Below are 27,386 nucleotides of genomic sequence, written 5' to 3' on the forward strand. Positions count from 1 at the left end.
GTCCGACGCTCGCTTGCCTCGTGTGTTAGATTGTTGCCACGTGTTCCTCTTTTAACGTGGACCGTTAATCGCTAACAGTCAATGGAAACTTAACGCTTCGAAGGAAATGTGCAGACCCTATGCACCGAATGCGGCCTGCTCACACCGAACGTTACTTAGAGAGGTTTGAAAACCTCTGAGTTTGCACCAAACGCGTCCGACGAACACACATCAGACACACTCCAGCATCCAACATGTACTGCCTGAAACACTTGCTCGCACTGTGCTGACGTCACCCGCTACAGTGCAAACGTTGGATGCTGCCTGAGCGTCAGATGCTCTAACGCATAAATGAACTTTGCCTCACTGCACTGAATGTATCGGACGCAGGCTCAGCGTTCGACGCTGTCAGACCCAGCGTCTGACGAACTCGCATGACTTTTTCAAAACTTTTCTCTGACGCAATAGAAAATATGTATTATATTTTCTCAAAAGCGTTGAATCCCTTCTCTCAAGCTCGACAGGAGGGAGAGAGGAACCCAAACCCTTCTCTATCCTAAGAATCCTTTGCAAAGGTGCCAACACCACCAAGTGTACACCACCATTGTGCATGCGTGTTAGTATTTCACAAACATTTTCTTTAAAGGAGTTAGGTTAGCTCTTTACTAGATCCTAATGCATATACTCAAGATGCAGACCTAGTAGCACTTGAACCGAGAGATAACCGTGATTTCCCCTCTTACTAGTTGGCTATCTATCTTAAATTCGGTCAATCACTTCTCTACTCATCTTAGACCGACAAAAGCAAAACTCTATGTTTATACCTTTGTCTTGATCACTTTACTCCTTGTCCATCACCATGATCTCCACTTCACGCTTCATCTCTTTGTGATCATGTGTCTACCATTCCATGTCATATTGCTCCTTCATCACATGTGTTGCTATCCTTAACTTAAACCACTTAAACATAAAAGACATTAGCAACTTGGTGTCATTAATTTCCAAAACTAAACTTGGGCTTTATTGTAAATATGTGTGTATATACATCATTATATGTTTATAAAAAGTCCTTATTGCTATTACTATTTTGCCACAGAAAAGCGGGTTTCGGGTATCTATTCGGGTTTCGGGTATCCGTGAGTTTGGTTTTAGGGATCAGTTACCATCCGAATCGGTGTTCGGTGCGGTTTCAGGTTTTGATTTCGGGTTTCGGATTCGGGTGCACAAAGACTTCATCCGATCTGAACCCGCCCCGTAGCCATACATAGTACTAACTAGCTTATACTCCATTCGTACTATAAGATTTGGATGAAACATTGAAAATATATATCATGAATAATTTTTAAGTTTATATGAATATATTTGTTTTGAAAATATTTTCATAAAAATATACATGTTTTACTTTTTGATAAATATTTTTATAAAATAAGATATTAAACTTATATTTTGGAGACCGTTTTGCTATTCAAAATGACATTATTTTTTAGCATAGAGGGAGTACCATTTAGGGTGCCTAACGAGACATTTTTTTTCTTGGATTTCGCAGCGGAATCTAGATTTTTACTAGGCCTTGTTTAGTTCTCAAAATTTTGCATAATTTTTCAGATTCTCCGTCACATCGAATCTTTAGACGTATGTATGGAGTATTAAATATAGATAAAAATAAAAACTAATTGCACAGTTTGGTCAGAATTTACGAGACGAATTTTTTGAGCCTAGTTAATCTATAATTGAATAATATTTGTCAAATACAAATGAAAGTGCTACTATTTCTATTTTGCAAATTTTTTTTAAGTAAATAAGGCCTAGAGCATGTCTCTTGCTGAAGGATTCTCTATTAGCTCCTCAACTAATGTGTCATTTTCTGCCTTCCCGATGGTTTCCATGTTCTAGTACTAGTTTTGTTTACTTGAAATATAGTGGTTGGAACCTAGGGAGCAGTAATTCTATGAATACTCTCTCGGCTACAAAATAAGTCAATTTGTAAAGTTATTTTAAGTTAAACAGCTTTAAATTTAAGTAAATTTATAGAAAAAGAGTTATAATATTTATAACACAAAATTACTATCACTACCATGGGATATATTTATTATAGTATATACTTATTTTTTCGTTTGGCTGATAAACCATGACAGAAAATATTGTGAGAGAAAAACACCGCTAAATGACTGGTAGATTCGGATTGATTTAGAATAATAATAATTTGATTTAGGGATTGATTTATATATTTTAGGACGGAGATCGTATCTTTAAAACGTTCTTGACAAATATAATGATATTTAATTAGTTTTTTTAGGCTCGTCTCAATATAAGTTTCATAGAAGTTTCATTCAAATTAAATAGATTGTCGCATAGACATTTTTTATGACATGTCAGTGTATTTAATAAGAGACAGAAGAAATGTGTTTTATCTAGATGAAGCCCTCTTAGCACGATTACCAACTCTCTTATAACTTATAAGTTTTAGAATTAAATGCCTATAAAACTATAGAATGAAACTCTCCATTAAAAATAAGTGTTTCATCAAAGTTTCATTTGGTTTTATATGAAATGATAGTCTTGAAAACACCGCTATAAAACTCCCCATCGAGTAGGAAACCTGCAAATTGTTCTTGCAGAAGTTGTGATGCTATTCAAGAATGATATGGTTGCTTCTAGGGATGTGTGCGGTTTATGAGTTGTTTACAACCAAAATAAGCGAAAACTTGAAGCCAATTGTTTTTTTTTGGCTCTGTATAGTGTGTTTTTTTCCATTTGTACTGAAATACTGAAGCCAGACTAGATCAATTTATTTTGACTGTACATTTTCTTCGTTTGTGTAGTTTTCATATACAACATTTTTCTTGATGGTTTTGACAAACATGACCGTGCCATGCAGCTGCTAGCTAAGGTGTATTTAGTTTCTCATGGAATATAAAATACAAGATGTCAAGTATTTTGGAAATGATAAAATATAAATTTTAATTTTTTTATAGGTATGTTTAGTTCTATCTAAAATAATAATTTTTTCCCAATGCTGGTGGGGGTGGCCACGGCCTCTCAGGTGCTTTTGTTTTTTGACATCTTAAGGTCAAAATTCAAAATAAAGAATAATTATTTTTTGCTAAAAAAGTTACATGATGTTTAGTTTCATTACGTAAAATAATAACCAAAACCTAGATTTTTTTTATAGATAAAAGGGGAACTAAACAAGCATATATATGGAACCAAGAGCGTGTACGTGTAGCAAATGGTTGCACGAGTAGAGGCTGAGCAGCAAACCGACCGGGGAAAGGGATGCTCCGAGCAAAGGGAAGACGTGACGTGGCTGCCTGGCCTGGCCTCACCTCATCACCGTGTAGTACACGAATATTTCTTGCCATTCTACTGTTTCGAAGGCACCATAGCAGCTGATGATGCTCCTCCTCCACTTCTCTTCTCTCCTCGTAACCTTTGAGTCTGTTTATTTGAGTTTATCAGCTCAATATTTTAGTTATTCAACAATATTTTTTTTATTAAAAAAATTATTTAACAGTATTTTCTATCACAATTTTTCAGCCAAACGTCGTTTAGAGACTAATCATATTCGCTCTGGCTTCTGGTAAGAGAGCACGTAGGTAATCGGTAGACATTAATCAACACTGCTCATACTATGGTGCTATTAAAAAATGATTTCTATCTATTTTTCCAATGCCAATTGCCTAAATACCTCCTGAACACGACGGTGTGGAAGCTACTCTCCCTACCCTCCTCACCCCTAACCCCAGTGAGGATTATGTCAATCTCTATTCATTCTATGGTATATATAGAAGGCAAGAAATTATCATAGGTTTCAGAAAAAGACTTGAACCTCTTGACGGATCCAAGAGGCGGCTGTTGCTCACTCTAACATTCACTTGCAGGTCTAAATGAGATAACAATAGGCAGAGATAAAGGTAATACCCATATGGGGCTATTCTACTAGTAGGGACAAACCGACACCAGCATCAGCAACAACTAATTCCCAATCAAAGTATAAATTCTACAAATGCATATACAAGCACGCAATTTCAACAGATGTCGGGCCTCTTCGCAGGCATCATCTGCTATACTGATGCCTTCATCACCCACCTGGACAAAACCTCTGAGAGGCTGGTTTACATATTACGCTTGTCATCATGCAGGTATATCCACCTAACACACTATACATCAAAGCGATCATGAAGGACGTGTCGTCATCATCATGCCTAAGGCCAAAGTGCTTGCTCTGGACGCAAGGATGGCTGCAAACATGAGGTGTACATAGGTTTCCTTCCTAACCGATAGTAGCCTGTTGGTGGACTTCCTCTCTTCTTTAGATCATAGCAATCTAGACACATAAAAATTTAATAATTGTATTGACTCTACTCTTTCCTATTTGTACAAGATCAATGGATCAGTGAACCTAGCTGCTGATTCTTTAACTAGACAAGTCCTTCTAGTAGCATAAACAGTTCATCAGCCATATTTGGTTGAATGCTCCATGGAGCTCACACTTCTCTTCTCAGTGCCCTCTGTTTCAGGCTTTGAATTTTATAAACATGCACTATGTCTGGTTGCTAGCAGCTTTGTGCTGGTGATATGAATGAAATGTTAGTTGTAAAAAAAATTTGGAACAAATTCTTGTCTACTGTAGTAAATACATGCTAGTACTATAATATAAATTTTTATATGAGTACATATATTATAATTAGGTATACTCACTTCATCTATAAAAGAATATAATTATGAATTTCATGATCAAACTAGTTTAAATTTAACCAAATATATAGAAAATAATATGACCTTTTACAATAGTTGGAATCGCTTCCAATCGCTTCCCATTGCCTCCGCTAAATATCATTTTTCTTGATTTAATTCGTGGAAGGGTAATAACGTCATTGTACAAGATCCTCTCAATCCCCAATCCTATCTCGCCGCTGCCCCCTCCCCCACCCCTGACGAACCACGGCCGCCGTCGACTTCTTCATGTAGATCGCGTTGCCGGATCCAACTCTCCCTCCTTGCGAGCAACTTGGTAGCCTTGACAACGATGACCTGGATGTCCTCGTGTGAGGTCAGGAGCGCCAGCGGGAGCTAGGCAGCAGAAGAGGAGGATGTGGTGGCCTCGATGCCATCAGGAGCAAGGCGGCAGCAGAGGATTCAGTGGCCTAGATGAACCCTATAAAATAAAATGGTAATCTAATTAGAATCTCAACAGACTATATTACTTCAATTATACATCCCAACTATACTACTCCTTTTACAATTGTGCATTCACCCTTTTACCCTTTATTAAAAAAAATAACTGCAAAAAAGAAATTACCACTCTTCTATTTGGAGTCCTAATCCTCTCAATTTCGGAGACGATGAGAGGCGACGTGATGTATATAGCCCATCGACCATAGACACACCTATCACCTTCCATCGTCTTAGGCCTTGTTTGGTTTCCCTTACTAAATTTTAGCTAGTTAAACTTTAGTCACTTTAGTAGTTAAAGTTCCAAACACATTGACTAAAAAGAGCTTAAATAGTTTAGTTCCATTAGTCATCCAAGAGTAGCTAAAATAATTTTAGCTAGCTAAAATTTAGTAAGGGGAACCAAACAGACCCTTACTCTCATCGTTTTTCATGTTCTGGGTCCACCGGTCGTAAACACACCAATTACTTTTTATCGTCTCTTCAACCATTATAAAAATATTCTTTTTTAATATAATCGTGGACGGAGGTAGCACTTCTGAATATGTACACGCCACGTAGAGAGACTAACAGACAATAGGTATAGTACTTAATATCCATGGGGGGACACGTGGTGCACTGGGCGGCTGCACCCGCCACGCACACTGTTTCATCACGTCACATGCTTTTTTTTTTGAGATTACACAGTACAACGCAGACACCCAACACGTACGCACACTCACCCTTATAAACATACATACGCAAATCCTACCCCTATAAGCACCTTCGAAGGACTGAGCCAACAAATCTTAAAGTTCACGAAGTCACCACAGGCGCCTCGCTGTCGACGGGCACGTCGCCTACCACTTAATGCATAGCGTCGGAAAATCCTAGAATAAATCAAGAATAAAATGCCGCACCCAGTATTTGCCATTGCGCCGTGAACCCCTTGGCTCACGTCACATGCTTTGGTCCCACGTGTAAGTGGCACATTTGTAGATCTGTTTCTTTTCTCGATAACTACATCTCTAGTAGATCTGTTGATGCCAGTATAATCGTTTGCTAGGGGTGAGGCCGTGGGGGTTACTGCCAGTACACTTTTTCAATATCCTAAACAACGTTCTTTACAAGTATTGAAGAAGTAGTTGGTATTCACCCTCTTTGATCATGGTTTGAGTCGCGATGGCAGCCCATGCCTGAGCTTAGACGATGAAACCACGCTAGGAAAAATCAAGCTGGGCTGGAGCTGGTAAGAACTAGTTTATTTTTTCTACTGAAAAAATAGTCACGGACTTATCCAGGCTCGACTCTGGTCCAAAAACACTAGGCTTGACTTGACTATACCCATTGACATAATGGGCAAAATTTGAAGCCTAGTTTCCGAGTTTTCTTCTACTCGGTCTGGCTCAACTAACAAAATGCTAAAGGTATTTCTGCTTGCTCTTGGTTTGAGGGTTGTTCGGAACAGGAGGCATCCGCCTTGTTTATTTGGCTGATAAGCTATGACAGAAAGTACTGTTGGCTAATTTATTACGAGAACAAACGAACAAGGCTATCATATACAGATACAGTAGTAGTATATACACGGTTGGTTTCGAAGTTCCAAGCAAGCAGCACATCTTTACACTCATTTGCGTTCCGGAAGAGAGAATGCAAGCACAGTCAGCAGTCTTTTACAGTAGGAGTAGCAGTAGATGCCGTTGTACACATACACATATATATGCTGTATAAATCGAACAATTGTATGTATCTCCATAATATACCTTCGTTACGTCACGTACAATACAAAAAGGGGTTACATACGATCACTGAAACCGATCTTCCAGCACTCTTTCAGCCAAGATATCGAAGCAACACGCCGTCATTGCCCAGCACGAAGCCTTTGCTGTCATCAAGGAATCTGTGCCATCACAAACAGCATCACATTACAAAATGTTTCTGACAAACAAGCACCTATATATATTGATGAAAAGTTGACAAGATGGCAGCAGCTGTGGATGCACATATCTATGGATCGATCCATGAGATAGACAGTGCTTGGTTCCTTACTTGACGGAGTACAGGTTGGCGGCGATGTTGTCGGCAGCCTTGTCGCGCACCCAGTTCTTCCCTCCGTTTGTGGTCTTCAGCAGCACGCCACTGCCACCAGCAGCCCAGGCCTCCTCCTGCAGTGCATAGAATTCGATTTCGAATTGGTTCACAGTACCATCAAGCCATTCAGTTTCATCGATCGTGCATTGCAGCTATTTGCTACTAGTAACAAAGCTATCTCAGGCAAAGAGATTGTGAGCTGCATTGCAATTTCATTTGTCTTCTCTATATTAAGCAATGAATTACCTGTGAGCGGTAGCCCACATCAAGGATGCCAAACCCTCGGCTCTGCACCTGCACCTCCTCAAAATCTTCACTTATCTACACATGGAAAGCAATTATTGTTACCTGGTCGGCATGACCACCTCCAAATAACAGAAAAACATCAGGCAAATGCTCGCTGTTGTTTCTATTCTAGCCAAGGCGACACATGACGAAAGTTAAAGGGAGCTTTGCTTCCTCATTTTGCAACAAAAGCGATGATAAGATACAAAGAAAAGGTGCCAACTCCTGCTTGTCCAAGTCTTCAAACACTTCACATTATTCTTACCCCGGTTCCTTTGCTGAGGAAGAGCCCACCACCGCGCACCAGCAGCCAAAGTCCACCATCTGCTCTCCACCCCATGTTCTGAATCCTCCGTGCCACCGCCCTGTTGTGGGGTTGCCAAAATGGCTGCACACAGATATACCAAGACCTGTAAACTTCAGGACCCTTTCCATACAGACAGAACAAAGCAATGCATATCAGGTAGTTCTACCAGACCTGCCCAGGCTCCCAGGTCAAATAGAAGTTTCCTCGGCTGGATACAGCTACATAGCGTCCATCAGGCGATCGGTTCACCGTGTTGAAAGTCCCAGTGTAGTAACTTGCACCGCTAATGCCACTTGAAACTGTTCTGCATCACAAACAGAAACAAGGGGGAAAAACAGAGCAAAAATGTCATGGTTTAATCACTAAGTTACAGCTGATTTTTTCTAAAAAGACCACCTTAGCCACAGATCATCAGAACAAATGGGGAAAAAAAAGAGGCTACACAATATTTTCTCTGACTGGCATGGTGCCTTTTATACCATTTTAACTGTTCCCTTGAATGGCCAAAACAGGACTTTCAGTTATTTTATTTCATGCACTTCTATAAATAATTTTAACACGAAAATTTTTTAATGTGCCTCATCAAACTAGGTAACATTTTTAAGAGGGTTGCACTTCAGTGTCCGTGCATTAACCGGGTGAGTATGTTTTACTTGTTTCTACCTGTTCAGAGTAGCTGAAACAGTCTCTTGCACGGCAGCCTTCCAGTTGTAGCCACGGTTAGAGGTAACATAGATTGCTCCCTCATCAGTAACCATCTCTGCGCTCTGCTCCCCGGTAGCTTTTATGTAAACCTGCGACCGTCTCACAACAATTAGCGATTTATGTCTCCAGTTTGAACGCAAACAAAGAGAGAGAGAGAGAGAGAGAGAGAGAGAGAGAGAGAGAGATCCAGATCTTGTATGTGTTAGCCGAAAAATGAAAATACCATGTTCCCAGGAAGTTGGGCACTCAAGGGTATTCTTTCCCAGCTCTCGCCAGCATCTGAAGTGTGCAGCAGAATTGCAGGCTTGCCGATAATCCATCCTTCTTTGCCCTTGAAGCTTACTGAGTTGAACCTGTAGTTGAAATCTTCGTCTTCTGCGGAAGGGATGGAGCGAGGGAACCAGGTGTTACCGCCGTCTTTTGTCTCCAGTATTGTCTGCCTTGTCCCAAGGAGAAAACCTGAATGAGCTCTGTGTCAGTCAGCCAGCCTTACATTTCATAATTCAATTCATATGTGTACAGAATGTGTAAGGCTTGCCTTACTTCAACCTTTACTAGAGATTAAATAAAATAAATAGAGAACAACATTTGGATGCCAAGTTAGAAGATGACATCTCCTGAAACCTGAAAGCGTGCCCAGTCTACGTTAACTTGCAGACGACTAGTGGCTAGCGCTGTCGTTGAAAAGGTGAGCGCCTGAAGGAGTTCATAACCGGAGCAGTGGGTGGTGAAAAAACAAAAATAAATATTTAATTTTCCTCAGGCTCCAAATTAGCACCAACACGAGGCGGCCTTGGTGTTTGGTTTGCAGAGGCTGAAGACATGGCAGAAGCAGCAATGGTTGGATTGGGTGCGTAAGTGAATTAGTAACAGGAAGCGGTTGTGCATGTGCATTGTGATTTCATTTCATGTGTACTATGCGCTATCCGGTTGAAGAATGAAGATACCATGGGAGGGGTCGTCGGGGACGAAGGCGATGTCGAGGAGGACGACGCCGGGGTCAATGGGCAGGAAGACGCGCTCCCACTCGGAGAGCGCCGGCGCGCCGTCCGCGCGCGCCGCGGGAGTCCAGCGGGGCAAGACGAGAGGCGAGACGGCGGCCGCGGCGGCAGTGTGGGCAATGAAGCGGCGGCGGTCGACGGAGGCGGCGCCGGGCGGGGTGGACTCGGAGTGGGCGGCCCGAGGCACGAAGTGGCGGCGGCGGCGGGAGGCCGGGAGGAGGAGGTGCAGCGAGGCGGTGGCTGTGGAGCTGGTGGCCATGGGAGGGGAGACGTGGCCGCGGCGACGGCGAGTCGGGCGCGCTGGCTGGCGTGGTCTGCCTCCTCCGCTGCTTTTTGTGGCTGGCGTGGTTGGGCGGGCCGCTGCTTTATCCTGCCTCGCCGCCGCCGCAGTTGCTGGGCCCGCCGGATTAGTTAGGCATACTATACTGTACTCGTACTGATGAAACGCAAGATTATCATATATTGATATATAAATATTAATTCAAAATTAAACATCAAAGGGGATGTAGCTCGAGCGCTCGCTTAGCATTATTATAGCTTTTCTCATTTCTGAGTAGTGGGGTATCATTATTATTATTATTATTTTTGCTTTTCTCTATTGGGGTATCTCCATAATTATTATTTTTGGGGCTTTTTATGCTTTTCTCATTTCTGAGTACTGGGGTATATATTCATTATTATTTTTGGGCCTTTTATGCTTTTTTGGGTCTTCATTATTATTTTTTGGGCTTTTTTATGCTTTTCTCATTTTTAAGTAGTACAACGGTATCTCCATTATTATTTTTTGGGCTTTTTATGGTTTTCTCATTTCTAAGTACTTTTTCTTGGACCTTTTTTTTCCTTTCTCATTTCTATGGATGAAAATGATACGGATATGTTCTTATCATATTTGAGACCAAATCTGTTTAAAGAGTTTTATATTTGTTCGTATCCGAGTTCAAATATTGAACATCCGATACGGTATCCGTATTTAAATACTTAAATTGTATATTTATAACGTTGATATCTAACTGTATCCTATCATGTATGATTCATATTATCCATATTCTAATTTAAATTCAGATATAAATATAAAAATAAATATAATATCAATAATATCTGTTTATATCGGATCTGTTTTTGTCTCTACTCATTTGTGAGTACCGTGGGCTTCATATAGGCCTTTGTTTTTGGTATTTCGGCGTAGCGTGGGCCGTGGGCTTCATAGGCCGAGTCATTTCTCCTGGGCAATATGGGCCGTGGCCCAAATGCCAGTGGATAGGAGGTCCCTTCCCCAGAGGCGCCGGCGGGTGCTCCGTGCTCTGAACTCGGAAGCGCGGCGGCCGGCCGCACCACGCCGGCGGTGTCACGGAGGAGAGGCCGAAAGTTGCTGGCTCAACCGCTCAAGGTAATCGGATGGCTGCCGCGCACCCCTTCCCCCCGTGTAGCGCGCGAGAGCGACCTTGTCGGAACTCGCCGCCGCAGCCACTAGTCCGCATCCTCCGTTTGAATTCCACCCATGTGTCCCTCACCCTGTACATGCACACTCACCGCTTCCTTGCTTCTCACCATGGGCTACCAATCCAGGACTCCAGGCCGGGACTGACCAATGGCAGCTCTCGACTGAGTCCTACCTAGGTGTTTGATGAAATGCCTGCAAGAGCTTCAAACGGTGTCCTGCCGCATTTTCGTCTCAGCCAATCACGTAGCCTACCCTGAAATTCTGTCTACGTCTTTGGCAGGTACCGTTCCTCTATCATGTCCGGCGAGATGAAGCCACAGCAGCTGGGGGTGACGAGGCGTGCCATCTGGAGGACCTGGCCTGTCCTGTGCTCGCAGTCACAGCACAGGCTTCCATCATCTTTTCGTGCCGCAAAGAAGATCGCCACGATGTCCACCTCGTCTCTGCCGCCACCAACTCATCAAAAGAAGAAGGACACGGTCATTGTCATTTCGGGTCCTACTGGTGCTGGGAAGAGCAGGCTGGCGCTGGAGGTGGCCAGGAGGCTCGGAGGGGAGATCGTCAGCGCGGACTCTGTGCAAGTCTACCGTGGCCTTGACGTTGGCTCTGCCAAACCATCCGCGCAGGAGATGAGCCTAGTGCCGCATCACTTGATCGACATACTGGACACGTCCGACGATTACTCGGCTGGAGCATTCTTCCATGATGCCCGGAGGGCAACGCAGGATGTTCTTGACAGAGGCTGCGTGCCCGTTGTTGCAGGAGGAACTGGGCTGTACCTGAGATGGTACATCTATGGCAAGCCGGAAGTTCCACAGTCATCCATGGACACCACTTTGGCTGCGTGGTCTGAGCTCGCTGATTTTCGGAAGACCGGCCAGTGGGAAGAAGCGGTAGAGCTGGTGGTGCAGGCTGGTGACCCCAAAGCTCGGGGCTTGTCTGTCAATAACTGGAACAGATTGAGCCGCAGCCTTGAGATTATCAGGTCCTCGGGCTCCCCTCCTTCTGCGTTCGCCTTACCGTACAATGCATTCTGTGAACAGCATGACACTGGCCTAACTGAGGCCACCTTCGCTGATGGGAACTGTGAGGCCAGGGAGCTGGATTATGACTTCTTCTGTATTTTCCTCGCAAGTCCACGCATTGAACTTTACCGGTCAATTGATCTAAGGTGTGAAGAAATGCTGGCTGACACAGGTGGCTTACTTTCGGAAGCCTCATGGTTGCTTGATATCGGTTTGCAGCCACGTATTAACTCTGCAACTAGTGCCATCGGTTACAAGCAAGCCATGGAGTACCTGCTGCACTGTAGGCAGAACGGAGGCGAAAGCACCCCGCAAGAGTTTCTTGACTTTCTCGCCAAGTTTCAGAGGACATCTAGGAACTTTGCAAAGAGGCAACTTACCTGGTTCCGCAATGAGAAGATTTACCACTGGGTCGATGGCTCGCAACCATTTGAGGCGCTTGTTCAATTTGTCTGTGATGCTTACCATGGCTGCAGTGCAAGGATGGTCCCTGAATCACTTGAAATGAAAAGGGAAAGTTGTGTGCTCAAAAGCCGTGATCTCAAAACCTATCGCTCAGTGAACAGGGTGTTTCTTGGGGATGATGACTGCTCTCACGTTTTGAATTGGATCAGGAGAACACAGGGCCAATGAAATCTAGCTCTACTCTCTTATCATGTTTTTTCAAACATGGAAATTGTCTAGCTTTCTGGTGTTAACCAATTAGGACAGGAGTTTCTTAGATCAATACGCAAATAACACAGGAATTTAGTTTATAGGTTTTGTTTCTGTTTTCTATCATAGTGAAAATGCCTTTTCAAAGTGCCGCAATAATGAAAAGTCAGGTTTCTTCTTTGCCATCTCCCTTTTTGAACTTTGTGAGAAGCTTGGTTCCTGTTTTCATAAGGCAGTTTCTTATTTGGCATCTCCCTCTTTGTTATTTGCATCAATAATAGTACCTGATTTTGTTATTTCTTAATCTTGAAGTGTGATTCATGCAGAATTAAGCTGAGATGTGTTGAGGACCATACTTCCATGTGAACTGTACCATAAACGCTGTAGTGCACTGCAACTATTTATGTTGTCTGCCAGGGGTATTATTTGCTGTCAACCTATGATGTTGAGTCTCCAGTCTGCCAATGTCTGGTACTCTGGTATACTGGTTACTTGGTTAAGCAGTCTAAGACAGTACAAGTTTGGTTGTTTCGTCTGTACTGGTTATTACAGAAGACATGCAGCGCCAAATTAAGCAGGTATATTTCCTTGCACTCTTATCTTTTGCCTGCCAAATGTCATTTGCAATTTGAACAGAAAGGTTGTTTTCCATCAGCTAGTAGAAGGAACAAGGTTGGTTGAGCCATCACTTTGAGTATGCTTGATAGTTGATACACATAACACTATCGATCAACCTAACATTACCAGCCAATTTACCATTTCTCGGCTTACACTTGTTTTAGTGTTCTGATCTGTAGTGGCACAACTAATTAATTAGGTGAAACAACCTTTGACTCTTATATCTACAACATGTAGAAAGTGTGGCCTTTGTATGTCCTGTACGTTGGCAACAAATGGTAGTTACGTTTGTAGTACCTTTTTAGAACTTTGCAGTTTTCTGTTGCGAAGACCAATACATCTTTCAGCATAGCAACACTGATAACAGTTCCTTTTGAATTTATATTTAATTCGAGTCATAATTTTCTTTGAATCAAAAGTGTACCTGAAGATGCTGTGCACTGTGCAGATAGTCAACTGGACAACCATGTGTTGGTTGTGAATGGTAAATTGCAGCCGGCTACAGGTTGCTGCGAAGTATGAAAACTTATTGTATACTGAATAAAATATAATAACAGTATTTAGCATGAATTTAAGTCAACGGCTTGTACAAAATGATGTATGAAGTCTTCGTTGTCTAGTTCTTTAGTTTTCATATCACTGACTCCATAATGAGCTTCAGCATCTTTTTTCAATAAAGAAGGAAAAAAAACTATTGATGTGGCTTATGATTAGGCAGGAATGTGATGAATGGTTTGGTAGATTTGGAATGGCATAAGTTTGACAATGGTATGGCTGTGGCTGCATCTGCACCTAACTAGTGAAGAAATCTGCCGCTTTCAGTTCTGGTGGAGATAGTGGCAGAGTACCACAATGTTATTCGATTGTGTAGAAGGCATATCATCCATTGGGGTTTAAGGCTGAAATTGCATGCATGCATGGATGCATGGGACCGTGTCAGAATCATATTCCCCTGAACTAGACTTGATGGTGGAGCCTAGATAGATATTATAGCATGATAAAGCAGTGTGATAGTATAATAATTCCCACAAATTATGTAGTGTGCCAAGTTGTCAACCCAACCTTTATGGAAAGAAAAGGAAAGGAAAGAAGAGGAAATGGCTGCATCACTGGAGCAAAAGAAAGAAGGAAGGCACTTTTAGTCAGAAGCATGTATACTAATTTTATTACATGCACATAGTACTAGTTCATTATTGCATCTCATATAAGTTTAGTAACAGCTAACAGGGCTTCATGCCTGTATCTGCAATTCTGCATGCATTATTAGTACAGGTAAGGAAGAGAACCTGTCTGTATATACAAAGGAATGAACCTCCCTTCCAGGAAGCTGCTCTTATGCATATCCCAATAACTAACTGCATAGACAGTGACATTTTTCTTTCTTCTTTCTTTCTTTTTGTCCCCTGGTTTTTCTACTAGAATCAACCGGGCAACCACTGATGTGTTGTTTGTTGGCAAGGGAAGGGAGTTGGCCATGCATGAACATGCAAGTGGAGGCAAATAAGTTTGACTGCAGGTAGGAAGAGTTGTGACTTGCGGGGAGGAATTAATCAAGTCAAAGTGAAGGCAGGCCGCGTGTTATATTTTGTGGTAAAGCTCCCAAGGCAAGAGCGAGTCTTCTGTCTGGGACAGTACAGCGGGCGGTGCATTATATTACCCTTTCATCTGTACAATACAATACTGTAATGTACACTTATTAATTGGTCAAAGATGGTGCCTAGCTTACCTAACCTGACTTACTTGTGGTCAGTCTGTTTTATTCTTTCCTCTATTTTCTTTTTCTTTGTGAAGTAAAGAGCCGGCAGGAGGTCAGCCCGGGCAGACGATATATAGTTATATACGTATGTATGTATGTATATATTCGCAACTAGTTTGTGACGAAATGAACTAAGGCCTTGTTTAGTTTTCTTGCTAAATTTTAGCCATTAGCTAAACTTCTAAACACATTGACTAAAAAAAAGCTAAAAATAATTTAGTCTCCACTAGTAATCTAAGAGTAGCTAAAATAATTTTAGCTAGCTAAAATTTAGCAAGAAAATCAAAGAGGGCCTCAATGTTTCTTTTAGCTAATTTGCGAGCGTCAGATTGATCCCTAGTTTCTTCTATTTTTTGATGCGCAGGATGATGAATTCATGGTGGTGAGGATAACGAGTTGATGATGTTGCCACTGGATTGGAATGTGAAGAGAGCGGGAGAGCTTGGAGATGCAGCACGAGGGCACTCATAATGCAGACTCTATTATAGAGTCTAAAATTATTTATTACCTCGAACAATGTAAATTTAAAGTCCAAATAAGACATGGAGTCTTATTTTTTCTACCTCTTTCTTCAATCATCAACAAAATACCATAAATAATATATAATTAATTGTCTTAGACTTTGTGATAGAGTCTTTCATTGTGAGTGCCCTGATAGCATGTAAATGGAGTGCTAGAGTCTAGAAACTGATATGTGGGTTGGTTAGAACTCATTTGGATGAATCTAGATGATATATGGTGACAAATTTGATAACCTAAAAGAAAAAAACAAAATTTTGTTCATAGAAAAACTTTTAGAGTTCTAGAGCCTACTCGTTTATCTTATAAGCTGTATTTTTTTTTTCTACCAGCTAACAATATTTTTTTCGCACGACAAATCAGCGAATAGTTTTTTGAACCATGATTTTTGAACCTAGACTGGACATGGATGAGCTCGAGATAAGTTCGATTACCTGAAAAGACAAAAACAAAATTTAAAAGTTTAAGAACTTAAAAATGATGGAACAAATTTAAGTAACGCTGGTATATTTTTACTTTTTTTGTGATTCTTTCTGGTATAGATTTGTGGACCATTGAACGGAATCGTGCACTCAAGGAGTCAAGGTTGACCACGGCACAGCGTGGCGGCGAAAGCAGGAGGCGCGGTGGGGGTGGGGCCGGGCCGTCGGTGGAACAGTACCACGTGTTTATTACATGAACTCAGGAACCGCGTAATAATAAATTAAATTAAATACATAAAAATAATGTAAGAATATTGCGAAGAAAAGAAGAGAGAGAGAGAGAATGGGGAGCTTTTGCTTGGTTGCCTTCTTCCGAGGCTTGCTTTTCCTTAAAAAAAACTCCATTTCATCTCGGCAGTCGGCGGCAGGCAGAGGCGGGCTCCCCTCCAACACAAGAAAAGGCAGGCGCGCCTTTTCTCGTCTCCTCCTTCCACCGACGGCGACGCCTCACCTGCACTGCACCCAACCTTCATTCTCCTCCCTCCTCCACGCGCGTCGATTTCCCAACTCCCAGAATCCCGCTTTGCTCTGCTCTGCTCTGCGCGCCGAGATCTGCCTGCCCACCACCCAGCGCCGCCCCGCGCTGACTTTTAGCTCGCGAGTCGCCATGGGGATCTCTCACCCTCTCTCCGACGAGTACGACGCCCTCCGCGGCGCCGTCCTCTCGCCGCAGACGACGCCTCCCTCGTCGCCGCTCGCCCACCACCACCACCTCCTGGAGCACGAGGTTACTCGGATGGACACGCTCGCCGGCATCGCCATCAAGTACGGCGTCGAGGTAGTATTCATCATTCAACCATCCACCAATTAGTCGCCTCCCCCTTTCTATTTTACTTTTTTTTTTCATGATGGCTTTGGTTGCTGGTGGTGTGGTGGTGGGTAAAAGCCTCTACACCCCGCCCGCGAGATGAAGGAGGTTTCATACTTTCATGTTGTTCGCCAAAATTCCTCATTTCTTGCTACACGCAAAGGAAGAAAGAATCTCCATTCCTCTGCTTCGTCTTCGTCTACTGACAGGATCCAAAGACACTTTACCATGTTTGTAATGCTCATAGCTGACCTTCAGAGAGTGATGAATGATCTTCGCGTCATCTGTTTTACTTCTTATAAAGCCGCAGTAAACGTACGTTGACGCCTATTATATTACGTCAACAACTGGTATTAACAGCGACACCAAGGGCCAGCCATTTACCTTTTATATAGATTGTTTTATTTGCAGCTTCGTTACTTCGCTTCTAAAATCCTGGTTTTTTCCGTACACTACACGTCTCCTTTTGTGAATTTAACATTATTATGAGCCTTTGAGTTGCTGTCTTAACGATCTAATTCTTTTATTATGTACATGTAGATATCTGACATTAAGAGGGCAAACAGTTTAGTCACTGACAGCCAGATGTTTGCACACAAAACGTTGCTCATACCTCTACCAGGAATGCCCATGCCATCCTCTGTGAAGCTGAATGGTTCTGATCAAAAAACGAAAAGGTACATCTCCCCTCACGAATGTTTTATAAGAGTAACCATTCCCAGAATGTCTTAATTTAACTTTTGTTAATTTTGAAAATTAGTCGCAGAGAAACGCATGATGTTTTTTTTCCCTCTTTCCTTAAAACTCAGTGTTGACACTCAGCTGTCTATTACCATATTCCGTAAGACTCAGTCATTTACCTAACCTACCTACTCAAAATGGCTGTCATGCTTACGGTTTTATCTGCCATTGCTTAGGCTCCACTGACATTTTGTCAGTAGATGAAACATACACACGTTAAATCCTCTACAAAGAACAAAAAAACATACATGTGAAAATCTTTATGGTGACATCTTTATGATATTTTTCAGTTCACAACTGATACACTTGTGCTTTTTAGCTTTGCCGAATTATATTAGTGGGGTAAAGAAAAAAGTTGTGCATTTTGAACTTAACTTTTGTGGTTTCTGCAGAGCATGGGCACCAAACCATCGGCAGAACAGAGATGCTCTTGATTCACTAGATTCATCCAAGTCTGGTCAGCAGGGGGCGTCACCTGCAATGAGTACCCTGCAGAGATACTATGGCCTAACATCTGAGAAAGGAAATACCATGAATCTCAGCACTGAAATGTCTGTGTACCATAAGGGCGGCTTGCAGAGTAACCTCAGCGAAACATTGCTCAATCCTTCTGCAGCTCCAGGCACGAATGATACCGACAGAAGCTGCGATTTTGAAGCACCAGCTAGTACTGGCTTTTCAGCAACAAACATTGCCAACGGGACCAAGGGTGGCATGGCAGCCAAACCAAAGCAAGACGGTTCGGTGCGGCGGCGACAGAAAGTGGAAGCGGAGCCTAACACAACGAACACCCATGATGATTTTTTAGCAGATCCAATTAAGGCGATCAAGAGTCTGTTGCCACGGCCAGTTTCCAGCATCCGTCTAAACATGGATACAGGCAGCCCAGATTCCAGCCAGAAGACCAGCATGTCGTTCCTTAATGGGTTAAAATCTGTGACTGTGAGGAAGTCGCCGAGCGCACCAAGCTTTGTAGATGCGGAGAATGGAGTCTCAATGTGGTCGAGTTCAAAGTGGACCTTCAACCATGACTCCTTCACCCGACCGTTGCTTGATGGCCTGCCCAAACCAGTGTCAGCTCGGAGGACCAAAACTGCATTGGACTGAACTGAATGGAAGTCAGTACTACGTACAGGTTTGGGTACCATGGTTGCTACACTGATCCAGCTTTGATGAATGGTGAACCGTGCTGTGATTAGTGGATAATGGGTGGCAACGAAAGAGGTGATTTGGCAGACCATTTCTGCTGTGTCAGTGCGATGGTTACACTGCAGATTACGGTGTAAAAGTGTGCAGTGCAGCACATTACTCAACCGTCAGTGCCAGGGAAGCGACGGCTACAGTATATGATCCATCCATCATTTTTTTTCCTTTTTGATTTGCCTTGCTCGTCTGTAGCTCTGGTGTTAGCACAATCGATTGACTTGTACTCCTACAAAAGAGTTGGTACGCAGCAATACCATGGAGCCTAGCTAGATGTATTGTATACATTTCGTCAAAAAAAAGATGTATTGTATACAGCATGTATGCATGTGTTGATGGAATGAATCGTATCCCATCCCAGGCAGAGCTACACATTGATACATACTGAACCCTCTGATCTATACCTTGTAAAGGTTCTAAAGTTTCTTTCACATACAAGATATTTTTGCTTTTCATTTTCATCAGTACGTCTGCTGTGTGATGGAGTGGATTTGCTTTGGGTTAATTAGTCTCTGAATCAAATTAATTATTTTTCTCTGATTTTCGTTGTTATTAATTGTACCATATATATGCCATGTCTGGTGAATGTGGACTTATATATGGGCGCACGGTGCAGTGTACTGCGCTAGCAATAGATTGATGATAGCATGGTGCTGATCTGATTGCAACAGTCGACTCTACCTGGTCATCGATGTATTCTCTCTCTATATATTTGTTCATTCACACTGCCGAATATCTCTTCTCTCCATATATATTGAAACATTTATATGAACTGGAAATATTGTGTTTTTTGGTTCCACGAATGATAAAATGTGACAAGTACACGGACTTATGGTCAAGCAAACAACACTTTAAGGTTCATCTCTTTAGATTCAGTTGCACCTCTGGTTGTATTTCAGTATTAGCTCATCTAGAGCATCTACAAAGGCATCATAGAAGAAGATGATAAAGAATCTAAATAGAATATTGTATTATTTTTATGAATTTAAAGCGTAATTTGGAGATTTATTATCTCAAATTTTAATATATTTTTTTGTTTTCCCTTAAAAAAGAAGCACAACAGAGTCATGACCACAGATAATAAATATGAAAGCACACATGTTTTTTAGGTTGTTAGTGCTACCGGGCCGTGCAATGCGATCGGGGACGGCGATGTCAGGCACAGATATATACAACATACATATGATACGATGTCACGTATTACGTCACGTGCAGGTATGTATGTAGCCGCCCCCACAAGGCAGTAATAAAAGCAAAACGCGGCAAATTCAACTGGCCGGCGCCGCCGCGTCGCTCCCCCATTTAATTTCGCGTCCGTATATACGTATACCAAACTTGTTCAGTCGCCCCCTTCATTTTCTCAGGATTCATACAAACATACCGCAGACTTACTAAAAAAACACTTTTAATTCACTGCTCTATACGTAATTATTCCCATTAATAAGGCTAATAATACAGCTGAAGATTGGCTGTAAGATCTTTTTATAGCCATTTCGTAGCCCACTCATATAGTGGTTAGATCATCACTATTAATACATGACCTATTTGTCTCTTTACAAACTTTCTTGGAGCTTATAGCTCGCTTTTACTTCCTCTTCTCTTCTCTGTCCTCCACCTCATCGTTTAGCTGACTTACAACGTACTATAATACTTATTCTAATAATCACTTTCCACATCCAATCCGCACATCCATACGAGAATTGGAGAATAATAAAGCTCTACCAAATAGCTCGTATGATTTTCACCGGCCGTGACCACTAAGACTCAAATGTTTACCGTCTATCGTTGAGCTTCCAAACAAATATAGAATATAGAATTTCTGCTTAATCACCACAAGTTCATGTAGTACAAATTTACTTTGTTCAATCACCGAGGCCTACTAGCTAATAAGGGTGTGATTGGTAGTACTTGTGTTGAGTACTCTTTTTTTCTGGCGAGCAAGAAAGTAGACAATTCTAGCTAGCTAGCTGTGTTGGTTCTTGTGCTTTGCTTGTCTCAATTTCTATGCTGACAAGGAAAACCTAGCTGCCTTGGGGAGCTAAAATGGTTCGTAGGATAGGACCGAGCAAATCTTTGAAGCATGCCCTAAGACCTGAGGGTTTTATAACATAGTTTCCAACATATTCATATTTTGAAAACATCGCAAAAGAGTTTCATGAGGATGAAACTCTCTCTACTTTTATAAAACTTTTATCATCTCTCTCTTTATTAATATAGTGTCACATCAGCATATTTAATATGCACGAAACTCTAAAAGTAAGGTAAATAATAGAGCCAAGTGCTTGGCTATAAGCCAAGTGATTAGATACAATAAGTTGTCTCATACTTGTCTCTAAAATATCTTCTCTTTCCTATTCCTTCTCACATCACTTGCTATTTGGACTCACTACTACCTATGCATTCATGCCCAGCTTGGTGCTTACATAAGAGTCAAGCTATCATCTCTCTCCTCTCATCTCTCCTCCATATCAGCATTAGCTTGGCTATAAGTCTATTACTGTACCTGCTCTAATGAAATTTCTATTGAGACTGACCTAAGTCTACAACCAGATTGGTTGAGTGTATCTAGAGTTTTTGGCACGTTGTGTGTTGTTGTCACCAGATATGGTAGCTATGTTTGGTACATACATATCACATGTTATATGTGTAGATAGATATTTTATGTATAAGATGGTAACCAGTTAACCACCTGAACCGAAGACGACTCTGAAAGAAGATACTACAGATTAATTAATAATAACCACACACACATATGACACATACGTAGTAGGAAATTAGGCCGGCGTACTCCGATCCTCCTCATGACGGGGATGTTGAAGTAGTACGTGTGGTGTGCAATGACAACACATGGCACCTGACAGTTGACAGACACCAATAATCGGTCACGGCAGCATGCATGCCGTGCCCACGAAACGAAACAGCGCGACACGACATCCCTGAGAGAAGTTTCTCCAGAAGTTTCCTTCTTGCCTTTCCTCTTTCCTGTACTGTATTCTTCTTCTCTACTACTGTAGAGTATAAATAAGGCCTTGTTTAGTTCCGAAAAATTTTGGGAAATCGACACTGTAGCACTTTCGTTTGTATTTGACAATATTATCTAATCATGGACTAACTAGACTTAAAAGATTCGTCTCGTCAATTTCGACCAAACTGTACAATTAGTTTTTATTTTTGTTTATATTTAATATTCCATGCATGTGTCTAAAGATTCGATGTGACGGGGAATGTGAAAAATTTTGCAAATTTTTCAGAGAAGTAAACAAGGCCTTAAAGGGGTTCCGGCCGGCCGCTAGATTAAGATTCGTAGCAGAGGCAGGCAGACACAGACAGACATCATCCAGTGTTGACAGTGCTGTGCAATTCAACAGGGAAGGGGAAGAAGGGAGGGAGCAGCCGGATCGCAAGGGCCATGGCCGCCGCTAGGATCGCCGCCTCCTCCCGCGCCGCCGGAGACGCTGGACGTGGTGCGCCGGCAGCGCCAGCTCCTGCGCCGCGCTCTGCCTCGACCCCATCGCCGAGGAGACCGACGGCGGCGTCGACACTACTGACGTCCCCTCCCCTCCCCTCCCCTCCTTGGGCCCGCGGATCGAGTCACCTCCGCACTGCCTCAACTGATGAACCCCTCAAGTCAAGATCAAGACCTTTAGACGTTTAATTAAGTACGAGATCTATATATCTTGTTGAATGTACGTACACTAGTAGTAGTATCTCGGAAAAATAGCTAAGCTAGCTAGCTGAAAACGACGACAACCTCCTTTTGGTACAACAAGATGCAAAGGAAGAGTTTGCCTCTTTGTAAACTCTTCTATTACTACAAGTATTATAACTATTGGTCTTGTTCATCATCTTGTAAGTGTTCATCATTACCAAGCTACTCTACTACTACTACTACTACAGTACGTAGTATAGGCATGTTCAGTTAATTGGCTCCTTCTGTAGTGTACGCATGTTCAGTTAATTGCCTTTCTTCTTCCACCAGACGAGACTCTCGCTACCCGTAAAACACTCGTCAGAGTCAGAGATGGAGATGAGGATGCCGTTCCGTTTTTACAGCGTCGAAGGCGGGTTAGCCGCTTTCCGTGGCCGTGCCGTCCTGTTCGTCTCGCTTCGCTTCGCTCGTCCCAGTCCCAGCCCCAGCCCCGAATCCAACCAACTGTTGCTCCGACCTCGGCTCCGATCTCCTCCTCATCATCAGTCTCCCCAATCAGGGAATCCCCAGCTCAAACTCAACTTCTAACCCCGCCCAAAACCCTACACCGGAGGGGACGGATGGTCAAGAAGGCCTCCGCCGCCGCGCCCCCAGACGCTGAGGCCGACGAGCGCCGCCGCCTCCGCTCGCTCGCCTTCTCCAACGGCCTGCTCCAGCGAGGCGACCCGGCGGCGCCGCGGGCGCCGCTCGCGCCGTCGCCCGCCGTCACGCGCCTGCAGGGCCGCGACGTCGTGCGCCGGGGCGGCCAGCGGAAGAGCCGCTACCTCTTCTCCTTCCCTGGCCTCCTCGCGCCAGCAGCCTCGGGCGGCCGGGTCGGGGAGCTCGCCGACCTCGGGACCAAGAACCCCGTGCTCTACCTCGAGTTCCCCCAGGTAACGGGTCGGGTCGGCACTCGCCAAGCTTCCACCTTTCCAGTTCACGGATTCAGGCCACATGATCTTCAAGTGTGGTGAACATGTGGTTCTTTTTACTTCCCTGAGGATGATATGAGTGGTGGTTGCATTGCACTTGCACTTGCAGGGAAGGATGAAGCTCTTCGGGACGCACGTTTACCCCAAGAACAAGTACCTCACGCTGCAGATGACCAGGTCGGCCAAGGGCGTCGTCTGTGAGGACGTCTTCGAGAGCCTGGTCAGTCTTGTCAGCACAATTCCTCATTTCATGATCAAAACTAGGAAATGCAGCTGTGCAAAACTCAAGTAACTGAGAGCTGAATGCAGCTGTCCAAAACTCACTTTTTTTTTACTGCTTAGATTAGATTTACATGTATAATTGTCAGTTATTGCAATTCCTACGCTGACGAATTCGCTTCAAGCCACTGAAATTTCACCAGATATGCTACCTTGTCATTGGATATGCAGATTGTGTTTTCTGAAGCCTGGTGGGTTGGAACGAAGGAAGATAACCCAGAAGAACTCAAGCTTGAGTTTCCCAAAGAATTCCAAAATGTTTGTGCTCTTTTCAAACTTTGTCTTCTGCTTTCAGTTCTCTATGCGCCTGTCATATATGCCTCTCCATTTTCAACTGATAGGATGGCACAGCGGCAGATTGTGATTTCAAAGGTGGTGCAGGTGGTACCATCGATGAAGCAACTGGAAGTAAAGCTGGAAAGGAAATTGCAGAACCTCATTCCCCGAAGTTTGCATCCGATGATGATGATGCTTCTGAGGATTCAGATCATAAGGATGTGAATAACACACAAACTATGAGTGGAACGCCAGTTAGACAGTCTGCTAGGAATGCAGGGAAAATGTTGAAAAGGTAAGACCCATACACTCTCTTTGGCTGCTGACAGCTTCATACATTAATTAGTTTACTTCATTGGCCTGTGAAGTCAAGTAATTAGCAAAGTTCTCCTTGCTGTCTTTATAGGTACACAGACTTATCTTCTGGAGGTGATTCGTCTGACAATGATAATGAAACTGCTGAGGTGCCTGAGGACTTGGATGATAAGGTAGATCTGAATTTTTACTTTTATATATTTAGGTTCAAGATTTTTAATGTCAAAAATTTTGTCACACTGCGGCTTATTTTGCTTGCTATGAGTGAAGGAGATGGTGAGTCCAGAAATTAAGGATGAGAGTGAAAGCGAAGACGTCAAACCTGCAGATTCTTCAACAGTAGCCCTTTCTAGCAAGGAGCCTCTTGTTCAGGCTACTTTGTCTAGCATGTTTAAAAAGGCAGAAGAAAAAAAGGTGAGAGTGCGGAGCCACCTAGATATGCATTCTTGGGAGGGAAGATTCACACTAGAATTGTTCATAGTTTCCCCTCTATCTATCACTAACAGACAACCAGTATGTCCATAGCTTTAACCTAACTCAATTGCACTGCAGCGATAGCACATTCTACAAGGATGTTTCTGTGTTAAACGTGTCTATTTACATTTGTTGTCAAGAAACTTAACTCATTACCACATACCTATTCCTGTTCCAGAGATCTACAAGGAGTCCTAAAGGGTCCCCTGCAACCAAAGGTTGTGTTTTATCACCTCTCTATGTTCCTTATCAACGATTTGTTATGAAAAGAAGTTTTTTTAATTAAATTTGTAAAGCCTTTTTTAATTAAATTTGTAATTGCCACTTATCTTTAGGTGCTGCTGCTAAGAAACAGCGAGCAAGTCTAATGGCAAAACAGTCAGCAGGGGTCAAGAAGGGTAGGTTCACTGTTGTGACATGCATCTTCTGTAGTGGACATCTTCTGACATTAGTGGTGCTAGCATTTGGTGTAAGCATCCAAAGGCATCTCATCAGTTTCATTTGGGAAAATGTGTGCTAGTACAAGTGAAGAACTCTAGGGTTGTTGCGAGATAAGCTTTCAGTTTCATTTATATAGGCTGGGGACACTGACCAGTGTGTTTTCTGAATGCAGCTAGCGGAACTCGGGGAAAGAAAAAACCAAAGGTACCATTTATGGAATTCTATGTTGCTTGCCCTTGGTAGATAATTTTCAAGTGTTGGTTATTGTTTGCTTTCTCTATATAAATGCGTATTTGATTGAGGACCTTTGGCCATTTCATTGTGTTACAGGTGGAAGAAGATGAAATCGAAGAGCTCTCAAGTTCCTCTCAGGTTTATTGCTAGCTTGCATCTGCTGAACTGAAATATGCATTGTGTTATTTGTTACTTTTAGCATTTTAGCAGCGAGTTTCCTTACAAGAAACTGTTCATTTCACTACATCATGTATACCTGATATGTTGAGCACAAAGGTTATGCAATATGCATACTTATGTAATTGCAAATGGTACAGGATAATGGCACAGATGATGATGACGACGACGATGATGATAGTGACGAGGACTGGGCCGAGTAATGCCCTTGTAGTTGTATCGGATCTTGTGCATGGGTACAGAAGGATGGGTTGGCCAAGCATGCATAATTGATGTATAATTGGTGTGCGGTTGAACAGAACGATGGATTGAGAGGATGGCACAGAAGCTGCTGTTTTCATCGACTGATTGGTTGGACATGTCTGACGACTGTGGAAACCCTGATCTATCGTCAAGCTGAGTTTATGAAACGTTGATTACACTAGTTAGTCAGAAGTGGAGTGTATTTTTCTTTATCTGGCTTGTTTGTAGTAGGACACACACACACACACACACGGCCAATTCGAGGTGGCGATGGGGTTGCACACATGAACTAGTCATTCTCATTCATCTGTCTGTGTCTTGTCCTTTGTGTGGATGATGGATTCAGTGGCAAGAACACCTCAGTTTCTGATGGTCATTCCTCCAGGGGCAAGAACACTATGTGTTTCACTGATCCTTTAAATCCTTTTATTGATATAGTCCTTTTTTTTCTTCCGCGAAAAAACATTCTGACGGTTCAGTATTGCAGAGAGCAATTCTTTTGAGCTGTAAATGTACTGTTAGAACTGAGATACTTGAGTTAATACAAGAGAGATTATTTTTTTTAAGGGTACATGAGAGATTAGAATATGAAGCTGATGCATTAGGCAAATTACCATGACTATACTAGATAAAAAACACTATGTATGTGTACTATTTGCATTGAAGGTTCGAAGGTAAACAGCGTGCTGCTACCGTGACATGTTTGTGACGAGAATCACTTTCATCGCACTGCATTAGTTGAAGTCGCTGAAAAGAGGACGCGAAAGCAATATTCGAGAACAAGTTTATTTTTGCAAGAGTAAATCTGGAGATAAGACCAGAATAATAAGGCAAACACCAATTCAAACTTTGTTTCAATGTTAATCAACTACTGAAAATTGATGTTCTGGACAAGACCTGTAAAAAAAATTGAACTTTGGTTATAGTCAAAACCTTAGAACTTCTTTTAAAAATTAATTATAAATAATCTAACGTGAAACATAAGAAATAAATAGTCAAATCTGTCTTGAAAACCACTTCAAGAATTTCTCAAACTTTTTGAATAAAAGGTCTCTCCTGTTTATTATATTATCATAAAGCGTTTCACACCAATCAAGGTCTGAGTATGTGCGCACAGAACAGAACGCAACAACAACCAAGGCCTTGTTTAGTCCTGAAGTATTTTGCAAAGAAACTAAAAACCCAAATTTTAAGCAGCCCACCAAAATTCTAACACTAATTTTTTTTGATTTTGGTGTTTACTTCCCAAAAAGTTTTGCAAAATTTTTCAGATTCTCTGTCACATAGAATCTTGCAACACATATATAGAGCATTAAATATAGATAAAAAATAACTAATTGCACAGTTTATATATAATTGCACAGTTTATATATAATATTTGTCAAATACAAACGAAAGTGCTACAGTATTCATTTTGCAAAAAAAGGAACTAAACAAGGCCTTAATGTCCCTATTTAATTTTGCAAAAAGTTTAGGGTCAAAATATTTTGGGCATGTTTACTTCTAAAATGCAAAATAGCAAAAAAAATTTGCATTTGACTCAAAATATTTTGGAACT

The 27,386-nt window shown here is 42.3% G+C and overlaps 4 protein-coding genes across 11 annotated transcripts; 3 read left to right on the top strand and 1 right to left on the bottom strand.

Annotated features, from left to right (window-relative positions):
* Positions 6,694-9,875, bottom strand: LOC8069241 (photosystem II stability/assembly factor HCF136, chloroplastic). Its single transcript, XM_002439030.2, has 8 exons — positions 9,469-9,875; positions 8,745-8,980; positions 8,480-8,610; positions 7,988-8,120; positions 7,775-7,897; positions 7,471-7,545; positions 7,183-7,298; positions 6,694-7,033 (listed from the first exon to the last, which is right to left on the bottom strand). The coding sequence occupies exons 1-8, from the start codon at positions 9,779-9,781 to the stop codon at positions 6,967-6,969; spliced, it is 1,194 nt and encodes a 397-aa protein (XP_002439075.1). The 5' UTR covers positions 9,782-9,875; the 3' UTR covers positions 6,694-6,966.
* LOC8069242 (tRNA dimethylallyltransferase 9) lies at positions 10,744-14,981 on the top strand. Of its 3 annotated transcripts, none has more exons than XR_002448219.1 (3): positions 10,744-10,909; positions 11,244-13,220; positions 14,725-14,981. XR_002448219.1 is itself a non-coding variant. In XM_021448897.1 (3 exons), the coding sequence occupies exon 3, from the start codon at positions 11,260-11,262 to the stop codon at positions 12,619-12,621; it is 1,362 nt and encodes a 453-aa protein (XP_021304572.1). In that variant the 5' UTR covers positions 10,784-10,909; positions 11,089-11,139; positions 11,244-11,259; the 3' UTR covers positions 12,622-14,981. The 3 variants fall into 3 exon arrangements, 2 of the variants coding, with proteins under 2 accessions (XP_021304571.1, XP_021304572.1); XM_021448897.1 differs by adding an exon at positions 11,089-11,139 and having other exon boundaries at positions 10,784-10,909; positions 11,244-14,981; XM_021448896.1 differs by having other exon boundaries at positions 11,244-14,981.
* Positions 16,377-19,233, top strand: LOC8066391. Its single transcript, XM_002437599.2, has 3 exons — positions 16,377-16,795; positions 17,366-17,502; positions 17,959-19,233. Exons 1-3 carry the CDS (start codon positions 16,625-16,627, stop codon positions 18,671-18,673), a joined length of 1,023 nt encoding a protein of 340 aa, XP_002437644.1. The 5' UTR covers positions 16,377-16,624; the 3' UTR covers positions 18,674-19,233.
* Positions 22,055-26,394, top strand: LOC8066392 (DNA-binding protein RHL1). 6 transcript variants are annotated; one of them, XM_021450299.1, is made up of 12 exons: positions 22,055-22,618; positions 22,749-23,350; positions 23,499-23,609; positions 23,840-23,926; positions 24,010-24,239; positions 24,351-24,432; positions 24,530-24,673; positions 24,912-24,951; positions 25,069-25,202; positions 25,347-25,378; positions 25,505-25,546; positions 25,726-26,394. In XM_021450299.1, the coding sequence occupies exons 1-12, from the start codon at positions 22,540-22,542 to the stop codon at positions 25,856-25,858; spliced, it is 1,716 nt and encodes a 571-aa protein (XP_021305974.1). In that variant the 5' UTR covers positions 22,055-22,539; the 3' UTR covers positions 25,859-26,394. The 6 variants fall into 6 exon arrangements, with proteins under 6 accessions (XP_021305974.1, XP_021305979.1, XP_021305975.1 ...); XM_002437600.2 differs by having other exon boundaries at positions 22,056-22,618; positions 25,069-25,131; XM_021450304.1 differs by having other exon boundaries at positions 22,055-23,350.

The sequence above is a fragment of the Sorghum bicolor genome, chromosome 10, assembly GCF_000003195.3.
Source record: "Sorghum bicolor cultivar BTx623 chromosome 10, Sorghum_bicolor_NCBIv3, whole genome shotgun sequence".
NCBI lineage: Eukaryota > Viridiplantae > Streptophyta > Magnoliopsida > Poales > Poaceae > Sorghum > Sorghum bicolor.